This window comes from Malus domestica, chromosome 03, assembly GCF_042453785.1.
Source record: "Malus domestica chromosome 03, GDT2T_hap1".
Lineage (NCBI taxonomy): Eukaryota > Viridiplantae > Streptophyta > Magnoliopsida > Rosales > Rosaceae > Malus > Malus domestica.
Window position 1 is genome coordinate 24,238,455 of NC_091663.1, and position 17,534 is coordinate 24,255,988.

General features: G+C 36.9%; 2 protein-coding genes, 1 long non-coding RNA gene and 1 pseudogene across 4 annotated transcripts in view; 1 reads left to right on the forward strand and 3 right to left on the reverse strand.

The window, feature by feature from the left end:
• The first annotated feature begins 511 nt into the window (after positions 1-511).
• On the forward strand, positions 512-5,721 carry LOC139194087 (probable LRR receptor-like serine/threonine-protein kinase At3g47570). The gene is made up of 5 exons (XM_070818355.1): positions 512-1,245; positions 2,267-2,338; positions 2,616-2,975; positions 3,079-5,076; positions 5,173-5,721. The coding sequence occupies exons 1-5, from the start codon at positions 651-653 to the stop codon at positions 5,541-5,543; spliced, it is 3,396 nt and encodes a 1,131-aa protein (XP_070674456.1). The 5' UTR covers positions 512-650; the 3' UTR covers positions 5,544-5,721.
• Positions 4,263-17,534, reverse strand: part of LOC139194098 (uncharacterized) — a 37,554-nt gene continuing 24,282 nt past the window's right edge. The window contains exon 3 of the long non-coding RNA XR_011578807.1: positions 4,263-4,355. This is a non-coding gene — a long non-coding RNA (uncharacterized lncRNA). The remainder of the gene's footprint in view (positions 4,356-17,534) is intronic.
• Positions 5,947-8,633, reverse strand: LOC139194092 (inactive beta-amylase 4, chloroplastic-like). Of its 2 annotated transcripts, XM_070818361.1 has the most exons (4): positions 8,355-8,633; positions 7,059-7,136; positions 6,818-6,977; positions 5,947-6,246 (listed from the first exon to the last, which is right to left on the reverse strand). In XM_070818361.1, exons 1-4 carry the CDS (start codon positions 8,531-8,533, stop codon positions 5,989-5,991), a joined length of 675 nt encoding a protein of 224 aa, XP_070674462.1. In that variant the 5' UTR covers positions 8,534-8,633; the 3' UTR covers positions 5,947-5,988. The 2 variants fall into 2 exon arrangements, 1 of the variants encoding a protein (XP_070674462.1); XR_011578804.1 differs by lacking the exons at positions 5,947-6,246; positions 8,355-8,633 and adding an exon at positions 7,474-7,615 and having other exon boundaries at positions 6,916-6,977.
• LOC108170361 (inactive beta-amylase 4, chloroplastic-like) lies at positions 13,684-16,612 on the reverse strand (annotated as a pseudogene).

Below are 17,534 nucleotides of genomic sequence, written 5' to 3' on the forward strand. Positions count from 1 at the left end.
TTGATCTCATGCCCCTTTAGCTAAGCTATTAACAAAAAATGAATGGTGTGTTTGATATGTAAAATATCCGAATCATAAGTCTTCGTTCGAAGTCTAAGGGCTGGTTTGGTATTGTTGTTCTTTGAAAAAAAAGCTGCTTCTGCTGTGCTGTGAGAATAAGCGGCTGTAAAATAAAGCTGTAGAGTGTTTGGTAAACTTTTTTGTAAAAATGCTTTTGAAAAAAAAAAAACAGTATTAGAGTGTTTGGTAAACTTTTATGTAAAACAGATGTGAAAAAAAACCGGTTTTTGCAGCTTCTTGTTTTTGGTTTTTTTCACCCAAAACTGTGAAAAAAAAGATGAAGCTGAATGTTTACCAAACACAAAAAAGCCCCCAGCTTTTTTTGAGCAAAAAGTGAATGGTGTGTTTGATATGTAAAATATCCGAATCACAAGTCTTCGTTGGAAGTCTAAAAGTCTCCTCACTTAGAAGTAGAAGCCGGGCAATGCAAGTCTCGACGTAGAAGCCGGGCCAGCCTAAGTGGTGCACAAGTCTTGGTAACACCATCTTGTTTCCCTATTTATGTGAATGTAATGAGTTCAAGTTTTCCATCGAATTAAAACCGAAAGACGAAAACTACTACAATTAAGGAGAGTATATATATACTGTGTATGGAGAGAAGTCGTTTCCTACTGTTGAGAATGTTGTCGATGATACACTGCTTGTGTTATATCTATATGATGATTATGGCTAATTACTTTACTGCAGATGCATTAGCAATAGCTCATACGAATTTAAGCACAGATCAGTCCGCGCTTCTTGCTCTCAAAGCTCACATCACTAGTGACCCTCAAAACATCTTGACCGCCAACTGGTCCTCTGCCTCCAATTCCGACATTTGCAACTGGGTTGGCGTTACCTGCAGTGCTCGCCACCACAGAGTCACGGCCTTGAATCTGTCGTACATGGGTCTTGCCGGGGTTATTCCTCCGCATCTAGGCAACCTCTCATTTCTCGTTGAGTTGGGCCTTGGGAATAATAGTTTTCATGGTCCCTTACCCCAAGAACTGTCTCGTTTGCGCCGGTTGAAGGCAATTAACTTTGGAAACAACAACTTTATGGGAACCATTCCTTCGTGGTTTGGGTCCTTCCCTAAACTTCAAACCTTCAAATTGTTGGGTAATGGCTTCTCTGGTTTCATACCCGCTGCTATCTTCAACTTATCTGCACTCGAAATAATTGATCTGAGCAGTAACCAACTATCAGGTACGTACGTAGCACCATTACCAACCACCTAGGCATATAAATTAGTGTTGCTTGCTTCATTACATTTAACATCTTTGTTACATTTTAATTCTATGTTATAAAATGTAGGATTCTTTATATTTAAGCCCTTACAACTCTACTCTAGACAAAATCCCACATATATTATAATTTCTAAATAAAATCCAAATTTTGAATATGCTGTCATGTTGGATAAAAGATGTCCATGAATTTGTGTTTATTTACAAAATCATGCCACCAAATCTCTTATACGTTTCTTTTAGACATTTAATTTGTTTAATATATTTTTAATTTTGTGTGAACTCTTCCAATCCAAAACCTAATTAGATTAAGGGATGTATTCAATTGAGATTTTGAGGGATTTTAATTTTTTTATTGAACTTAGGGTATTCAATCAGGATTTTAAATGACTATCTGAAATTCAAGTTGTATTCAATTAGAATTTTAAGATAGTTTATTAAAATCCTTAGAAATTCGGGTGTATTCAATTAGGATTTTAAAGAAGTTTATAACATTCCAGGTGTATTAAATTAGAAATTGATTTTAAAGAATTTAAGAAAGTTGAGGAATTAGAGGGAATTAGAGAGATTTTGTAGTGTATTTTAAGCATTCACAAATCTCATCTCTCCCAATGAGATTTCGAAAGAATTGAATTAAAATTTTATATGGAATCTCTACAAATCAATTAAATTCCATAAAAATCTATGGTAAATCTATTAAAATTTCTCAAATTCTCAATTGAATACACCGTTCTAAATAATGGCTTAGATGGGGTATACAAGGGATCCAAAAAATATAAAAACGGACACAAACTTAATTTGGTAAATTACTTAGTTGGATCCTAATCATTGGATTTTATTTGGATAAATATTATATGATGGGCTAGAGGCTTGAAAAAATGAGTTTCGAGGGGGAAAGTTAAATTTTCAGTAAGAGGTATAACAATCATCTCGTTTGTTTTTTTCCGTTCTTTTTTGTTGGCATGCATGCACATATTTAACAGGTAGCATACCCAGAGAAATCGGCAACTTAACAATGGTGAAGGTCATACAACTTGACGACAACAAGTTTGAAGGTATACTGTATGACTTTGGTTTTGTTATATATATATAACCCCCTTCTTAGCTGGGATCTTGTTCAACTTCAAAAAATGAGATGAGAGGACTATCGTAGGATCGTATATTTACCGTGTAAAACCCTTCTATTCTAGAGCAAAAAAGAGGTCCTATATAGTGAGTACATGGTCCTTAGAATGTATCCCACCTTGCTACGGTACAACGGGATTCCCACTAAGAAGCTGCTCCTATATATGTATACATGATTTTAACAATATACACGGATTGATTTTATAGAACTTCCGAACGAGATAGGGAGTTTAGGTCAGCTGGAGGAGTTGTATGTGCAGGACAATGCCCTTAAAGGCTCTGCTTTTTTGCCTGCCCTCAACGTATCTTCTTTGACTACTTTGGCTCTATTCAGGAACAACATGAGTGGCAGTCTTCCGGACAATATATGTGAGCATCTTTCGAGTGTTCGACTAATTAATTTGGGTCAAAACCAGTTTGACGGTCTTATTCCCTCCAAACTGTGGCAATGCAAAGAGCTTCGTTTAGTGTCATTTGAGTATAACAATTTCCGTGGAAGCATACCCAAAAGTCTGGGCAACTTGACCTACTTACGCAAGATTTATCTTTACAACAATAATTTAGAAGGTAATAAATTTGCGGGCATTTTACAATCATTTCGTTTATAGTTTATAGTTTTTATTTAAACTGAAGTTACAAAGTTAATGCAAACGTGCTGAAATTGTGACAGGTACAATACCGGATGAGATTGGTGATATTTCACAGTTAGAGATTTTGGGACTGATGATTAATAATCTCAATGGCGTCATCCCATCCAAACTCTTCAATCTCTCCATGATAAGACTAATAGGGCTTTCTTCAAATCCGCTCTCAGGTAGCCTCCCAGCAAACATCGGTCTTCACGCTCCAAACCTAGAGTCCCTTCTTGTAGACGAAACTAACCTCGTGGCTGGACCACTCCCCAACCTCTCCAATGCTTCCAAGCTGAGGCAGGTAGACATGGCCCAAAACTCATTTACCGGGTTTCTTCCTAGCACGCTCTGTTCCTTGAAAAACCTCGAGCATCTTTATTTGTACATGAATAATTTGACAATTGATGCTTCTACTCCACAAGCAGCAAGCACTCTCTCTTGCTTGTTTAATCTTAGAAATTTGACAAGATTATCCTTAGGAGGCAATCCACTAAACACCACGATTCCAGTTTTTCGCGGGAATCTCTCTACGTCACTCCTAGAAGTTGATTTAAGCTTTTCCAACATCAGGGGTAACATTCCCGTTGATATTGGCAACTTGAGCAGCTTGATAACATTAGTTCTGGAAAACAATCAGTTGAGTGGAGCAATTCCAACTTCAATACAAAGGCTACAAAATCTCCAAGCTTTGTATTTGAAGGATAACGTACTGCGAGGACATATCCCGTATGAACTCTGCCAACTAAAATACCTAGCCGAGTTAGATTTGGGTGGTAATCGGCTCTCTGGTTCTATTCCTTCCTGCTTGGGTACTTTGTCAGTAGCTCTAAGAAGTCTATGGTTAGGGTCCAATCTGTTAACTTCTAAAATACCATCTTCCTTTTGGGAACTCAAGTATATATTGCGCCTAAACTTGTCTTCCAATTCTCTAGTTGGACCACTCGAAGACATCGGAAAGTTGAAAGATGTGGTGGATATGGATTTATCAAATAACCATTTCTCCGGAAACATTCCCGGTGGCATTGGTGGTCTTCAAAGTATGATTAGTCTGTCCTTGGCAAACAATTATTTAGAAGGCCCTATTCCCAGTTCATTTAAAACCTTGCTAAGCCTAGAATTCTTGGATTTGTCCAAAAACAATCTATCTGGAGAGATCCCAAAGTCATTGGAAGCACTCTTGTTTCTCAAGCATCTGAATTTGTCTTTCAACAAACTCCAAGGAGAAATTCCAACCGGCGGGCCTTTCGGAAACTTCTCTGCTGATTCATTTGTATCAAACGGTGCACTCTGCGGTGCTTCCCGACTCCATGTTCCACTGTGCAAAAATAGAACAAAAGTTAAGCCAAATTGGAGGAAAGCTAAATATATCATCTCAGGGGTCATACCAGTAATACTCTTAGCGGCCGCTGCATTGATTCTGATACTATGCAAGAAAAGGAATGTCAAAGTTGTTAGAGAAACTGCCTCACTACATCAAGTTCTTTGGAGAAGAGTTTCGCACCTAGAACTTGTAAGGGCAACAAATGGATTTCATGAGAATAACTTACTAGGCACGGGGGGTTTTGGCTCAGTATACAGAGGAACACTTTTAGACGGGATAGATATCGCCGTCAAGGTTTTCAATTTACAGCTAGAAGGGGCATTCAAGAGTTTTGATAAGGAATGTGAAATGCTAAGCAATATCCGTCACCGGAATCTTATTAAAATCATAAGTTGCTGCGATGAACTTGATTTCAAGGCCCTGATACTTCAATTGATGCCTAATGGAAGCCTCGAAAAGTGGTTGTATTCTCCAAACCGCTCCATGACTATCCTGCAGAGGTTGGACATAATGAGAGATGTTGCATTGGCACTAGAATATCTTCATCATGGTTACTCGATACCTATCGTTCATTGTGATGTGAAACCAAGCAATATACTACTAGATGATGATATGGTTGCACATGTTGCTGATTTTGGCATTGCAAGACTCATCGGCGGTGGAGATTCGATGACAAAAACCATGACTCTAGCCACAGTTGGATATATGGCTCCAGGTGATGTATTTTCTCAATTTTGTATATGTTGGCCTTATTAGGAGTTATAATTTTCTTTTTATCATGTATAACTAAATTCACATGCAAATTTTGCAGAGTATGGGATGGAAGGAAGCGTTTCGACTAGAGGGGATGTGTATAGTTTTGGTATTGTACTCATGGAGGCATTCACAAAAAGGAAGCCAACAGACGAGATGTTTGTTGGGGAAATGGATTTAAAGCAATGGATTGCAGATTCATTATTGCCAGATGCTGCAATAGGTGAAGTTGTGGATGCCGATATACTTGGGGCAGAGGAAGATGGTGATTTCGTGAGCAGAAGGGATTGCTTATTATCCATTATGAGATTAGCTTTAGCTTGCTCTGCAGCATTGCCGAGAGAGAGGATTAACATGAAAGATGCCGCAATCACACTCACCAAAATCAAGACCAAGTATTTGAAGGACTCTGGAGGAATGAACTCTTAGTTCTTTTTGTTCTCTATATTTTCGGATCCATTTTCTTATTGTTGTTTTCAATCTGCAAAGACTACATTATCTTCTCATAGTGACGGATATGAGAATATGACGATATTCCTAAAATTGAAATGTCATACCTAGATTTGTCAATGCAATGAGACCAGTAGTACCAAAATTGCAATTCAAATTATTCTTCCCATATTTGGTAGTAAAGCATTCAGTTTTTACAGCCAACCAAATCCATTTCAAAAAATTTACACTTCCAGCTCAAGAACGCCTGTCATGGGAACACATGCCCTCGACAAAAAAATTATAAGGCAGTGAGGCTGCTCCTCTAGGTAGTTCAATAAACTTACTGGTAAGTTGGGTTTTTTGGCTGCTTTACCACATCTTTTTAACAAAAGGAACGCAATTTTCAGCCCAAAAGATCTTATCATTCTTAAAACTTAGAATCTTACGGAACATGCAAAGCAGCTCCATGACAATACAAAGGTGAAGCAACAGGATCATAACCATCTCTAACAGCAGTATTGTAGTATCCTGGTGTAAGTTTAGCAGGGTGTGCTATCCCCTGATACCACCAATATATTCCACCAATTTTAGCCGCCAATATAATTGAAGTTTGCTTGTTTTCTTGATATTTCTTCAGAATGTTAGCTGCCTTTGCAAGAATATCATCTGCATGATGGAGCAACCTACCACTGTACCATTCCTACAACAAGTCAAGCTCCACAGTGTTTTCCAATAAGTTTAATCATGTTATGCCAAGTATCGCATGATAAAGAACCATAATATAATTTAATTTTCCACTTATACTCCATAATTGTCCTTAGTTTACTAACCAGTACATCCTATAATGATTTTTTTTTCTCTCTGTAGAAGACAAGCATCAATGCACTTTCATTCTTAATCAAATTGAATTAACTTAGTGCAGTTTCTTAAAAACCCGGTCCCTTGTCATGACTTCATATTAAATCATTAAAACATATCTACTTTTTAATCATGTTGCGTAAGAGTAGTTAATACTTAAGTAGCAAACAGTTTGCAAGTACAACCCCTAGAAGCAAATAAAGATTGAAAATATATATTGCAGGCCCATGTTGTTTACATGCACCTACACACAAATGTTGCAGGGCTAATGAACACAACTTCAATTCAGCGTTTGCATTTTATTCTAAGTGCTAGTTCGAGGATGAAATGTTCATGAACAGAACGATAAAAGCAATTATGTAGAAATTTTTCATGGGAAATAATTAAGCAAGCTGCTTTCATCAGTTTCATACAAGGAAAAAACACCCATAATCAGAAAGCAAGCTTTCCTCTCCCTCTCCAAAGAAAGGAACTTCAGATGGGAGACTCTTGTAACAGCCAGCCTTTTGTGGTCCCTTCTCTTCCCACTGATGTTTTCCTTCCTTGCGTGCAGCCATCTTTAGGTCACCCATCCTAAAAGGAACAAGGTTGTAAATAGTAAAAATTCAATAGCAACCAAATTTCCATCAGAGGAATGAAAGATTTTTAACATACATGTACTTGTCATAGCACTGGAATTCACCGATTCTAGGAAACTTGCATCTACCATATCCAAAAGGATGTGCAGGATATCTGTGTGAGCAATGTAACAATGTTGCGTAAGAAATCATTGGACTGGCTTCATACTCGTAGTTCTAGTGTAACTGTAAGATACTTAAGTTCACCAGAAGGACCAAGACCAACACTAATTTCTTCAATTACAGTTCCGATTAAGAAACATTGCAGAGCACAGTACCATAGCACGTTGCAGAGCACAAAACTGAAGAAACATTGATATTATCTCTAGTCATCCAAATGAGTTATGATTCTTAAAGTATGACCAGGTAAATTAAGCGTTGCAATATAGTCATGTGCATTGTACCAGACTAATAACTTCAAATGGGATTTCAAAATATCAAAGAAGACAAACCTCTATGATCCAAAGTGGAGGACGTTCACCCCCTTTTCTGCTAGAAGAAGAGTTTACGTTTGAGTGAAAAGACAAGGCAACATGCAACTTCAAACCTAACCTGACTCAGAAACCAGTTTGAAAAGCTCTTCATATAGAGACCAATCATATGCAAGAGGAGAGAAACGCTCTACGATTCCCCACCAAACCTCAACTGCAATTCCGTGGACATATGCCAACTTGAGCGCTTTTAGAGCTACAGTTAAGGGCTTGATTCTGATTTAACAGTAAATCGAGCAACGTATAAGGAGTCTCACTTGAAAGGAAACTAAATTAAAAAAATAATTTTAGAAACATTTAAAAACGTTACATAACTTGAATTGGGAAGAGATCAAAATAGTTAATTGCAACCTTGTAGCTAATCAAACTCTGTCGTTTAAAAGAGTAACAATTAAATTAAGAATGAAAATGCATCATAGCCTCATCAACAGAAAGTCATAATAAAATTAAGAATGAAAATGCATTGACGCCCCGTACCATCAATGCAGAAGGCATCAACAGGCATCATCACATATATGGGAATTCTGTTATCTCGGGAAGATGGCAATATCGAGGACCTCGAATCATCTAATTATCACACAGACACATTTATACCATCCCATTGAACATTCGAAAGCAATAAACTAGCTCAGAAACTTCTCGTCAAATAGATTAAAAGTTCGCGTCTAAATTTTATTGTTTGGAATTTATCAGCAACCCAACTGAACGTAGTCAAGTATTCACTTCAGTAAACTCTACAGAAGCTCCAAAATTTTATAAATTTTCCTGCGTTTTCTCGGGAACCAAACAGACCGTGCAACTCAAAAGAAAACGGAAAAAAACCGTAATTGTGTGAGATAAACCTGAGAATACTGTTTCCGGCGAGGGATGGGCTGCAGCGAGTAAAGAGGCCTTCTTTAAAGACGGGAAAGGTCGAAACGTTTCGGAGGAGGTTTCGGCGGTCGGGCTTGTCGTCGAAACTGACTTCTATGAAGCAGAAGACGCTCCTCCTCACTGTTGTGCATTTGCGGACGACTGCCATTGTCCGCCATTGCCATCGATCACAGAGAATCTGTCAGCGATAGAGAGAGCAAATCCCAGTGTGTGTAATTTGCATTTGCAATTGAAATGTACTGACCGACTGTGTATTTTTGGGTCTGTTTAGTTTTGTGCTCCTTTATTTTTACTTCTCAGACATCACTTAATAATTCTCAGACATCACTTAATAATTTATGTCATTTAATTGTTTCAATTGATCGACAGTTGGGAAATAATAGAGGTGTGTAAAAATAGGTGGGTAGATATCAACATCCAAAAGTTATCTTTGTATGTATTTTTTAATTGTCAAAAGATATTTGGATTAGGATAATATCAGTTAACTAAATTTTTAAATCAAATTTGCAAATATGCTACCAATAAAAAAGAAACATTTTGATTTGATTCCTAATTTTCAAGTATTGAGTTACGAATCAGCTAGCCCTTTAAATTTCATGCTTGTTAGTAAACACGCAAAAGTCGAGAACTAGGTGAAAGCTTGAGTTGGTTATCCCCCATAAACCTAATAGAAGGCTGATCCCATTGCTTGGGAGCCTCCTGATATTCGTTGGTATAAGCTTAATGTTGATGGTTCAAGATTGGTGCAGGTGGAGTTCTTTGCCAATTTGGGACAAGGAGATTTTATTGACAAAGATGCTTGCTGTCACTTTGTTCCAACAAAGAGCTCGTTTGGATATGTTTTTAAAATAACTGAAAACGCTTTTAGAGGAAATGTTTGTGGATTCCAAAAGCACTTAAAGTGCTTTCTGCAAGAAGCACTAGTTATGTGCTTCTTCTAGGAAGCACTTTAAATGCTTTTCCAGAATTTACTTGCATTTTTACTAAGGATTGGTTTAAAAAACATTTTCACCAAAAGCGCTTTCAATCAGTTTAAAAGCACATCCAAACAAGCCCAAAATCTGGTTAATAGCTATTATCTTCTTGATACTTGATGCAATTGTGAGTAAATGCAAAACATTGATGAGTCAATTGGTTAGATGTGAGCTGAGCTGAAGCATGAAGTATGTTTTCAGGGAGCAGAATTATGTTGTTCATTAGTTGCCAAATTGGAGTTTTAATATAGATCTCGGCAGCTTTGTGTTCAATAACCCCCCATGCAACCTGCCTGGATTGGATCAACTCTCGTAGATGGTTTTCTTGGCATTGCTAAGCTGCGTTTTGCTAGTGGATGTTTTACGTTAGGTTCTTCAAATTTCTTCATTTGAATGGAACTAAGATTAAAATGGAATGACACCAAAATACAATTGAAAAGTAGAGAGTTGGAAGATAAAAGGGGAACAACTGATCGATTTCCTTCTTATAAGAACAAGCAAAGTCTAAAAAATTGAAATTTGATCAATTTACTTCTCTCATTACTTCTAACTAACCACAAAATAAAAAATAAAAGAAAAACACCATTCCCTCATCGGACACAAAGACATAAACTAAATTCTCAATGTGCATGTAGTCATCAACAACTCATTATGTAAACCCATTATGTAAATCTAACACCCTTGTATATGTAATCTCAACCTAAGACGTTTGAGAGGAAATTGGAGAGATTTCGTAGTGTATTATAATCATCCACAAGTCTCACCTCTCCCCATGATATTTTAAGGGAATTGAATCAAAATTTTATATGGAATCTCCACTAATCAATTAAACTTCATAAAAATAAATCCATTAAAATCTCTCAAATTCCCAATTGAATAGTTAGGAAACTAAATTCTCAATGTGCATGTAGTCATCAACAACTCATTATGTAAACCCATTATGTAAATCTAACACCCTTGTATATGTAATCTCAACCTAAGACGTTTGAAAGGAAATTGGAGAGATTTCGTAGTGTATTATAATCATCCACAAGTCTCATCTCTCCCCATGATATTTTAAGGGAATTGAATTAAAATTTTATATGGAATCTCCACTAATCAATTAAACTTCATAAAAATAAATCCATTAAAATCTCTCAAATTCCCAATTGAATAGTTAGGAGAGAGAGAGAGAGAGAGAGAGAGAGAGAGAGAGAGAGAGAGAGAGAGAGAGTTAAACTTCTGATAAACATTAAAAGCTATAAATTACATTGTCTATGGGTTCCAAGCAAAGAAAAAGGGGTTTGAGTTGTTAAATTCAGAAGAAGAAAAAATAAATTAGAATATCTGAATTTAAGCTAAAATAGTTAGCTAGAGTTGACAAAAATGATGGCTAGCTGAATTAACATTTAGGTCATTTGGCTAGCTACAATTAGTTCGCATAGTACAAGAATTTGAAGACTCTTGTGAAGAATTTGGACATTGAAGTTCTGTCTAAACTATACGGAGGGGAAGAAGGTGGTGGAGTGTCCCCTCCAAGTGGTGTGGCGGCATTGGTGGTGGAGGCAGCATGCATTGGGCACCCAATGATTCTCGTGCCAATCTAAAGTAGTACGACACTGATATACGATAATGATGCAATTCTATATATGTTGTTTAGTAATATCAAATTATCAATTGTAATCCAAATTTCAATAAAACGGAAAATGATTATTGATCAACATGTCATATGTTTCTTCCTTATTATCTGGGCAAGACAACCCAAATAAAACTAAAATATACCTCAGAATGAATTATAAAATACTAAAAGAAACCTAAAAAACTGATCAATAATACATAATTTCTGTACCACTGAACAAAGCTCATATTGGCCCGTTCCAAGTCCATGTTAAACCTAGAGACCCTGCACGACCTGCCGTGCCAAGCACAGGTCGATGGGCTAGCCCTACCTATAACTTAAAAGCTTGAATTATACATGATAAAGTTTCTAAACTAAGTTCAAAATAAGAATTAAGTACCAACAAAGCAACAACCTAAGGAACCATTATTTATCAACAGACCGCGTGCCTGTTGGAGTAATCCTTCTGGGCTACAAAGATGGGATGCCGGGTTATCACCATCCATCATTTCTAAGCCGCTTTAATAAGATATTTAGTATTTGAACTTGGTAGAATAGATACATTTGTAATCAAGCTAATGTCTAAGAAACCCTAATTATCAGTTTAGACAATGAACAAAATTCCAGTCAGAACCTTAAAACTTAGAATCTTACGAAACATGCAAAGCAGCTCCATGACGAGACAAAATTGAAGCAACGGGATCATAACCATCTCTAAGAGCAACTGTTGCAGTATCCAGCTGTAAGTTCACCAGGCGGTGCCATCTCTGGTACCCCCAATATATTCCACCAATTTTAGCCGCCAAAAGAATAGTAGAAGTTTGCTTATTTTCTTGATATTTCTTCAGAATGTATTGTTTGCTTAATTTTCCACTTATACTCCATAATTGTCCCAAATAGTTCCAAATAGTTCAACTTGTTGAAGCTCCACAGCTTACCAGAGCACTTGTTCAGAAACTAGCTGACCAGATTCAAAGTTTTTTGTTCCAACAGTGAGTTTTTTTGTTTAATCCTCAGACTTTCCATATCACATTACTGCTTCGTATAAGATAAATTAATGAGTACTTTTTTTCAGCTGGTGAAGTTTTATGTGCTTTTTTTTCCGTCATACTTTCACCAAAAAGCAAACTAAAACTGAAAATTGGATATGGACAAGTATTCAAAGCATTGAGCTGCATCTGACTGTCAGCAGGAGATGATTTTTCTTAATGAAAATGCCGTTCTTGATTTAAAAGATCAGCAGCCTATATTCTAGGGGTTGCTTTTCTTCTTATCATCTGTTAAGGTTTCTCGTCATTTCATTTCCTTTTGTATGTCTTTGGCTTCTTTCCTTTTCTTTTGCCTAGTTCTCCGCTTTGAGCTTTTTGTCCAATAACTCTTTTGAGTTTTTTTTTTCTTTTGCCTAGTACACCACGTATTATGACAATATTTCAATTGCATAGTCGATTCTTTTTTCTTTCTTACATCAGGTTGTCATTGTAGCATTTTTGACATTGCTTGGATGGTTCATCCCTGGAGAATTTGGTCTTTTCCCTGAAAACTGGATACCAAAAGGTATGGATAAATTTGTGCTGGCAATACAGTACGGTATCTCAGTGTTAGTGGTTGCATACCCTTGTGCCTTGGGACTAGCAACCCCTACAGTGGTAATGGTTGCAACAGGGAAACTCTCTGCCTCGGTTCTGGTCATTTCATAATATCCCCATTGCTACCAGCATACATTGTGTTAACTTTCCGTATTATAACAAATTATGCACTTCATTCCTGACCAGTAAAACGCTCTGCCTCGGTTAGATCAACATTTAGGCCCTTGACATAAAACCAAATACAATCTAGTCATTGGGTATGGAGGATGTTCTTTATGCATATATTGGGATTGAACATGCAACTATTATTTCATAGTTATAGGACATTTGCAATATCCAATATATGTCTAATAGAAATAAATGGTAGCTGGAATTTGCTTTTGTTCTTGAGCAAAGGAAGAACTTACCCTGTCAAATCCCTCATTGGTATTTCTCCAGACCAAATGTAGCCTCTTTTTTTTAAAACACTCCATATCTGGTGCAAATCGAATCATGTTAGACTACATTGGAATTGTATAATATGATATATACCCAATAAACAAAGCATAAGGCCAGACATTTTATTGAAGAAACCAATTGACTGATAGAATTGTAGACAGCAGAAGCCACCACTAGGCATTACCACCACCCACCGGTGTAAATGGACAGACCATGCCAATCTAAAGTAGTACGACACTAATATACGGTATAGTGATGCAATTCTATTTTTGTTGTTTAGTAATATCAAATTATCAATTGTATTCCAAATTCCAATAAAACAGAAAATGATTATTGATCAAATTGTCATATGTTTCTTCTTTATTATCTAGGCAAGACAACCCAATTAAAACTAAAGATTTACCCCAGAATGAATTATAAGATACTAAAAAACAGATCAATAATAGCCAATATCTGTAATGCTGAAAAAGCTCATATTGGCCCGTTCCAAGCCCATGTTGAACCTAGAGACCCTGCATGACCTGCTGTGCCAAACACAGCTGCATGGGCTAGTCCTACCTTACTTAAAAGCTTGAATTATACAGATAAAATTTCTAAAGTAAGTTCAAAAAAAGTACCAACAAAGCAACAAGCTAAGGAAGCATTATTAATTAGCAGGCCCCGTACCTGTTGAAGTAATCCTTCTAGACTGCAAAGATAGGATGCCTAGTTATCACCATCCATCATTTCTAAGCAGCTGCAATAAAATATTTAGTACGTGAACATGGTAGAATAGTTACATTTGAAATGAAGCAACAGGATCATAACCATCTCTAAGAGCACTGCTGTAGTATCAAGCTGTAAGTTCAACAGGGTGTGCTCTCGTCTGGTACCACCAATTTTAGCTGCCAATAGAATAGAAGTTTGCTTCTATTCTTGATATTTCTTCAGAATGTTAGCTGCCTTTGCAAGAATATCATCTGTATGATGGAGCAACCGACCACTGTACCATTCCTACAACAAGTCAAGCCACTGTCAGATCTCCTAAGCTCCACATTGTTTTCCAATAAGTTTAATTATGTTTTGCCAAGTATTGCATGATCAAGAACCATACATGATTGAAATTTCCACTTATACATCCATAATTGTCCTTAGTTTACTAACCAGTACATCCTATCATGATTTTTCTCTCTCTCTAGAAGACAAGCATCAATGCATTTCATTCTTAATCAAATTGCATCTAACTTAGTGCAGTTTCTTAAGAACCCATTCCATTGTCATGACTTCATATTAAATCGTTAAAACATAACTACTTTTAATCATGTTGCGTAAGAGTATTTAAGACTCCAGTAGCAAACAGTCTGCAAGTATAACCCCTAGAAGCAAATAGAGTTGGTTATAAGAAAAGTTCCACTAAAGATTGAAAATATATATTGCAGGCCCATGTTGTTTACAGGCACCTACACATAAGTGTTTCCTGGCTAAAGAAACAATGTGGTAGTTCGAGGATGAAATACAAACAATGATTTCGTGCAATTTACACTAGGCTTCAGTTATGCAGAATTTTTTCATGGGAAATAATAAAGCAAGCTGCTTCCATCAGTTTCATACAAGGAAAAAACACCCATAATCAGAAAGAATGCTTTCCTCTCCCTCTTCAAAGAAAGGACTTCAGATGGGAGACTGTTGTAACAGCCAGCATTTTGTGGTCCCTTCTCTCCCCACTGAGATTTTCCTTCCTTGCCTGCAGCCATCTTTAGGTCGCCCATCCTAAAAGGAACTACGTTGTAAATAGAAAAAGTTCAATAGCAACCAAATTTCTGTCACATGAATGAAAGATTTTTAGCATACATGCACTTGTCTTAGCACTGGAATTCACCGATTCCAGGAAACTTCCATCTACCATCACCAAAAGGATGTGCAGGATATCTGTGTGAGCAATGTAACAATGTTCATAAGAAATCGTTGGACTGGCTTCATACTTGTGGTTCTAGTGTAACAGTAACATACTTAAGTCCACCAGAAGGATCAAGACCAACACTAATTTCTTCTATCACAGTTCCAATTAAGGATTCAAATTTCTTAGCAAAACTTGACAAGAAATCTTCATAACATTGGAGGGCAGTCCGGCAGCAAAAGAGAGGAACATGCTCAACTCCGAGTGTAAGCTAATCATCATTGGAAAATCCATTTGGGTCCCAATAAAATATATGCTTATTCTGATCACCAATCTGGGAGGAAAAAAATAGAAGAGGTCAACTTCTTTATCTAAATTCAGGATTCAAACTGATGGGCGTGTAATGAAGGCCAAACTATCGTTTTTCTGTCACATCCCTTTGCAAAGATAAACTTTTTATGCACATCAAAGCTAAAATCAAGTATGCTAATGGGGAACACAGTACCATAGCATGTTGCAGAGCAGGAAACTGAAGAAACATTGATATTATCTCTAGTCATCCAAATGGGTTATGTTTCTTATGTTGTCACAACAGAGTATGGCCGGGTAAATTAAGCATTCCAATACAGCCATGTGCACTTTACCAATAAAAGGCCAAACAGTCAAATGGGATTTCAAAATTGCAGAGAAAACAAACCTCTATGATCCAAAGCGGAAGAGTTACACCCCCTTTTCTGCTAGAAGAAGAGTTTACATTTGAGTGAAAAGACAAGGCAACATGCAACTTCAAACCTGAGTCAGAAATCAGTTTGAAAAGCTCTTCATATAGAGACCAATCATATGCAAGAGGAGAGAAACGCTCTACGATTCCCCACCAAACCTCAACTGCAATTTTGTGGACACCTGCCAACTTGAGTGCTTTCAGAGCTACAGTTAAGGCCTTGATTCTGAAACAACAATAAATCGAGCAATATATAAGGAGATTCTGTCTCACTTAAAAGGAAACTAAATTAAAAATAAATAAATTTAGAACCATTTTGAAACGTACGTGTATATAACTTGAATTGGAAAGAGATCAAAATAGTTAGCTGCAACCTTGTAGCTAATCATACTCCGTTGTTTAAAAGAGTATAACAATTAAATGAAGAATGAAAATGCATCATAGCCTCATCAACAGAAAGTCATAAAAAAACTTACTTCCTAATCCTTGGACGCCCCGTACCATCAATGCAGAAGGCATCAACAGGCATCATCCCATATATGGGAATTCTCTTATCTAGGGATGATGGCAATATCGAGGACCTTGAATTCTCTTGTGCATCCATACTGCAAGCAACAAATCATCTAATTATCACACAGACACATTTATACGATCCAATTTGAACATTCGAAGCAATAAACTAGCTCAGAAACTTCTCTTCAAATCAATTAAAAGCATTCGCGTCTAAATTTCATTGTTTGAATTTATCAGCAACCCAACTGAACCTAGTCAAGTATTCACTTCAGTAAACCCTATAGAAGCTCAAAAACTATATAAATTTTCCTGCATTTTCTCGGGAACCAAACAGACAGTGCAACTCAAAAGAAAACGGAAAAAACCCGTAATTGTGTGAGATAAACCTGAGAATACTGTTTCCGGCAAGGAATGGGCTGCAGCGAGTGAAGAGGCCTTTTTTAAAGACAGGAAGGGTCGAAAAGCTTCGGAGGAGGTTTCGGCGGTTGGGCTTGTCGTCGAAACTGAATTATCTGAAGCAAAAGAAGCTCCTGCTCGATGTTGTGCATTTGCAGACGACTCGCCCATTGTCCGCCATTGCCATCGATCACAGAGAATCTCTCAGCGATAGAGAGAGCAAATCCCAGTGTTTGTATTTTTCATTTGCCACTGAAATGTACTGACTGACTCTGTGCGTTGTGGTATTTTTGGGTATCTGGTTAGTTTTGTTGCCTCTTCCCACATTTATTTATACTTTTCACACATTACTTATTAATTTATGTGATTTGACTGTTTCAATTGATCAACCTAGGGGAAATAATAGAGGTGTGTGAAAGATAAAAAAGAGTGTCTGGATATTACCACCCAAAATTATCTTTGTATATATTTTTTATTTGTCAAAGGATATTTGCATTAGGATAATATCAGGTAACCAAATTTTTAAATCAAATTTGCAAATGTTTTACCAATAAAAAATAAACATTTTGATTTGATTCCTAATTTTAAGTATTGAGTTACGAATCAACTAGCCCTTCAAATTCTATGCTTGTTAGTAAACACGCAAAAAATCGAGAACTGGGCAAAAGCCTGAGTTGGTTCTCCCCCATAAACCTAATAGAAGGTTGTCCCAATTGTCCCATTGCTTGGGAACCTTCTGATATTCGTTGGTAAATGCTTAATGTTGATGGTTCAAGATTGGTGCGGGTGGAGCTCTCTGCCAATTTGGGACAGGGAGATTTTATTGACAGAGGTGTTTGTTGTCACTTTGTTCTAACAAAATCTGGTTGATAGCTATTATCCTCTTGATACAACTCTGAGCGGATGCAAAACATTGATGAGTCAATTGGTTAAATGTGAGCTGAGCCGAAGCATGAAGCATGTTTTCAGGGAGCGGAAATGTGTTGTTCATCAGTTGCCAAATTGGAGTTTTAATATGGATCTCGGCAGCTTTGTCTTCAATAACCCC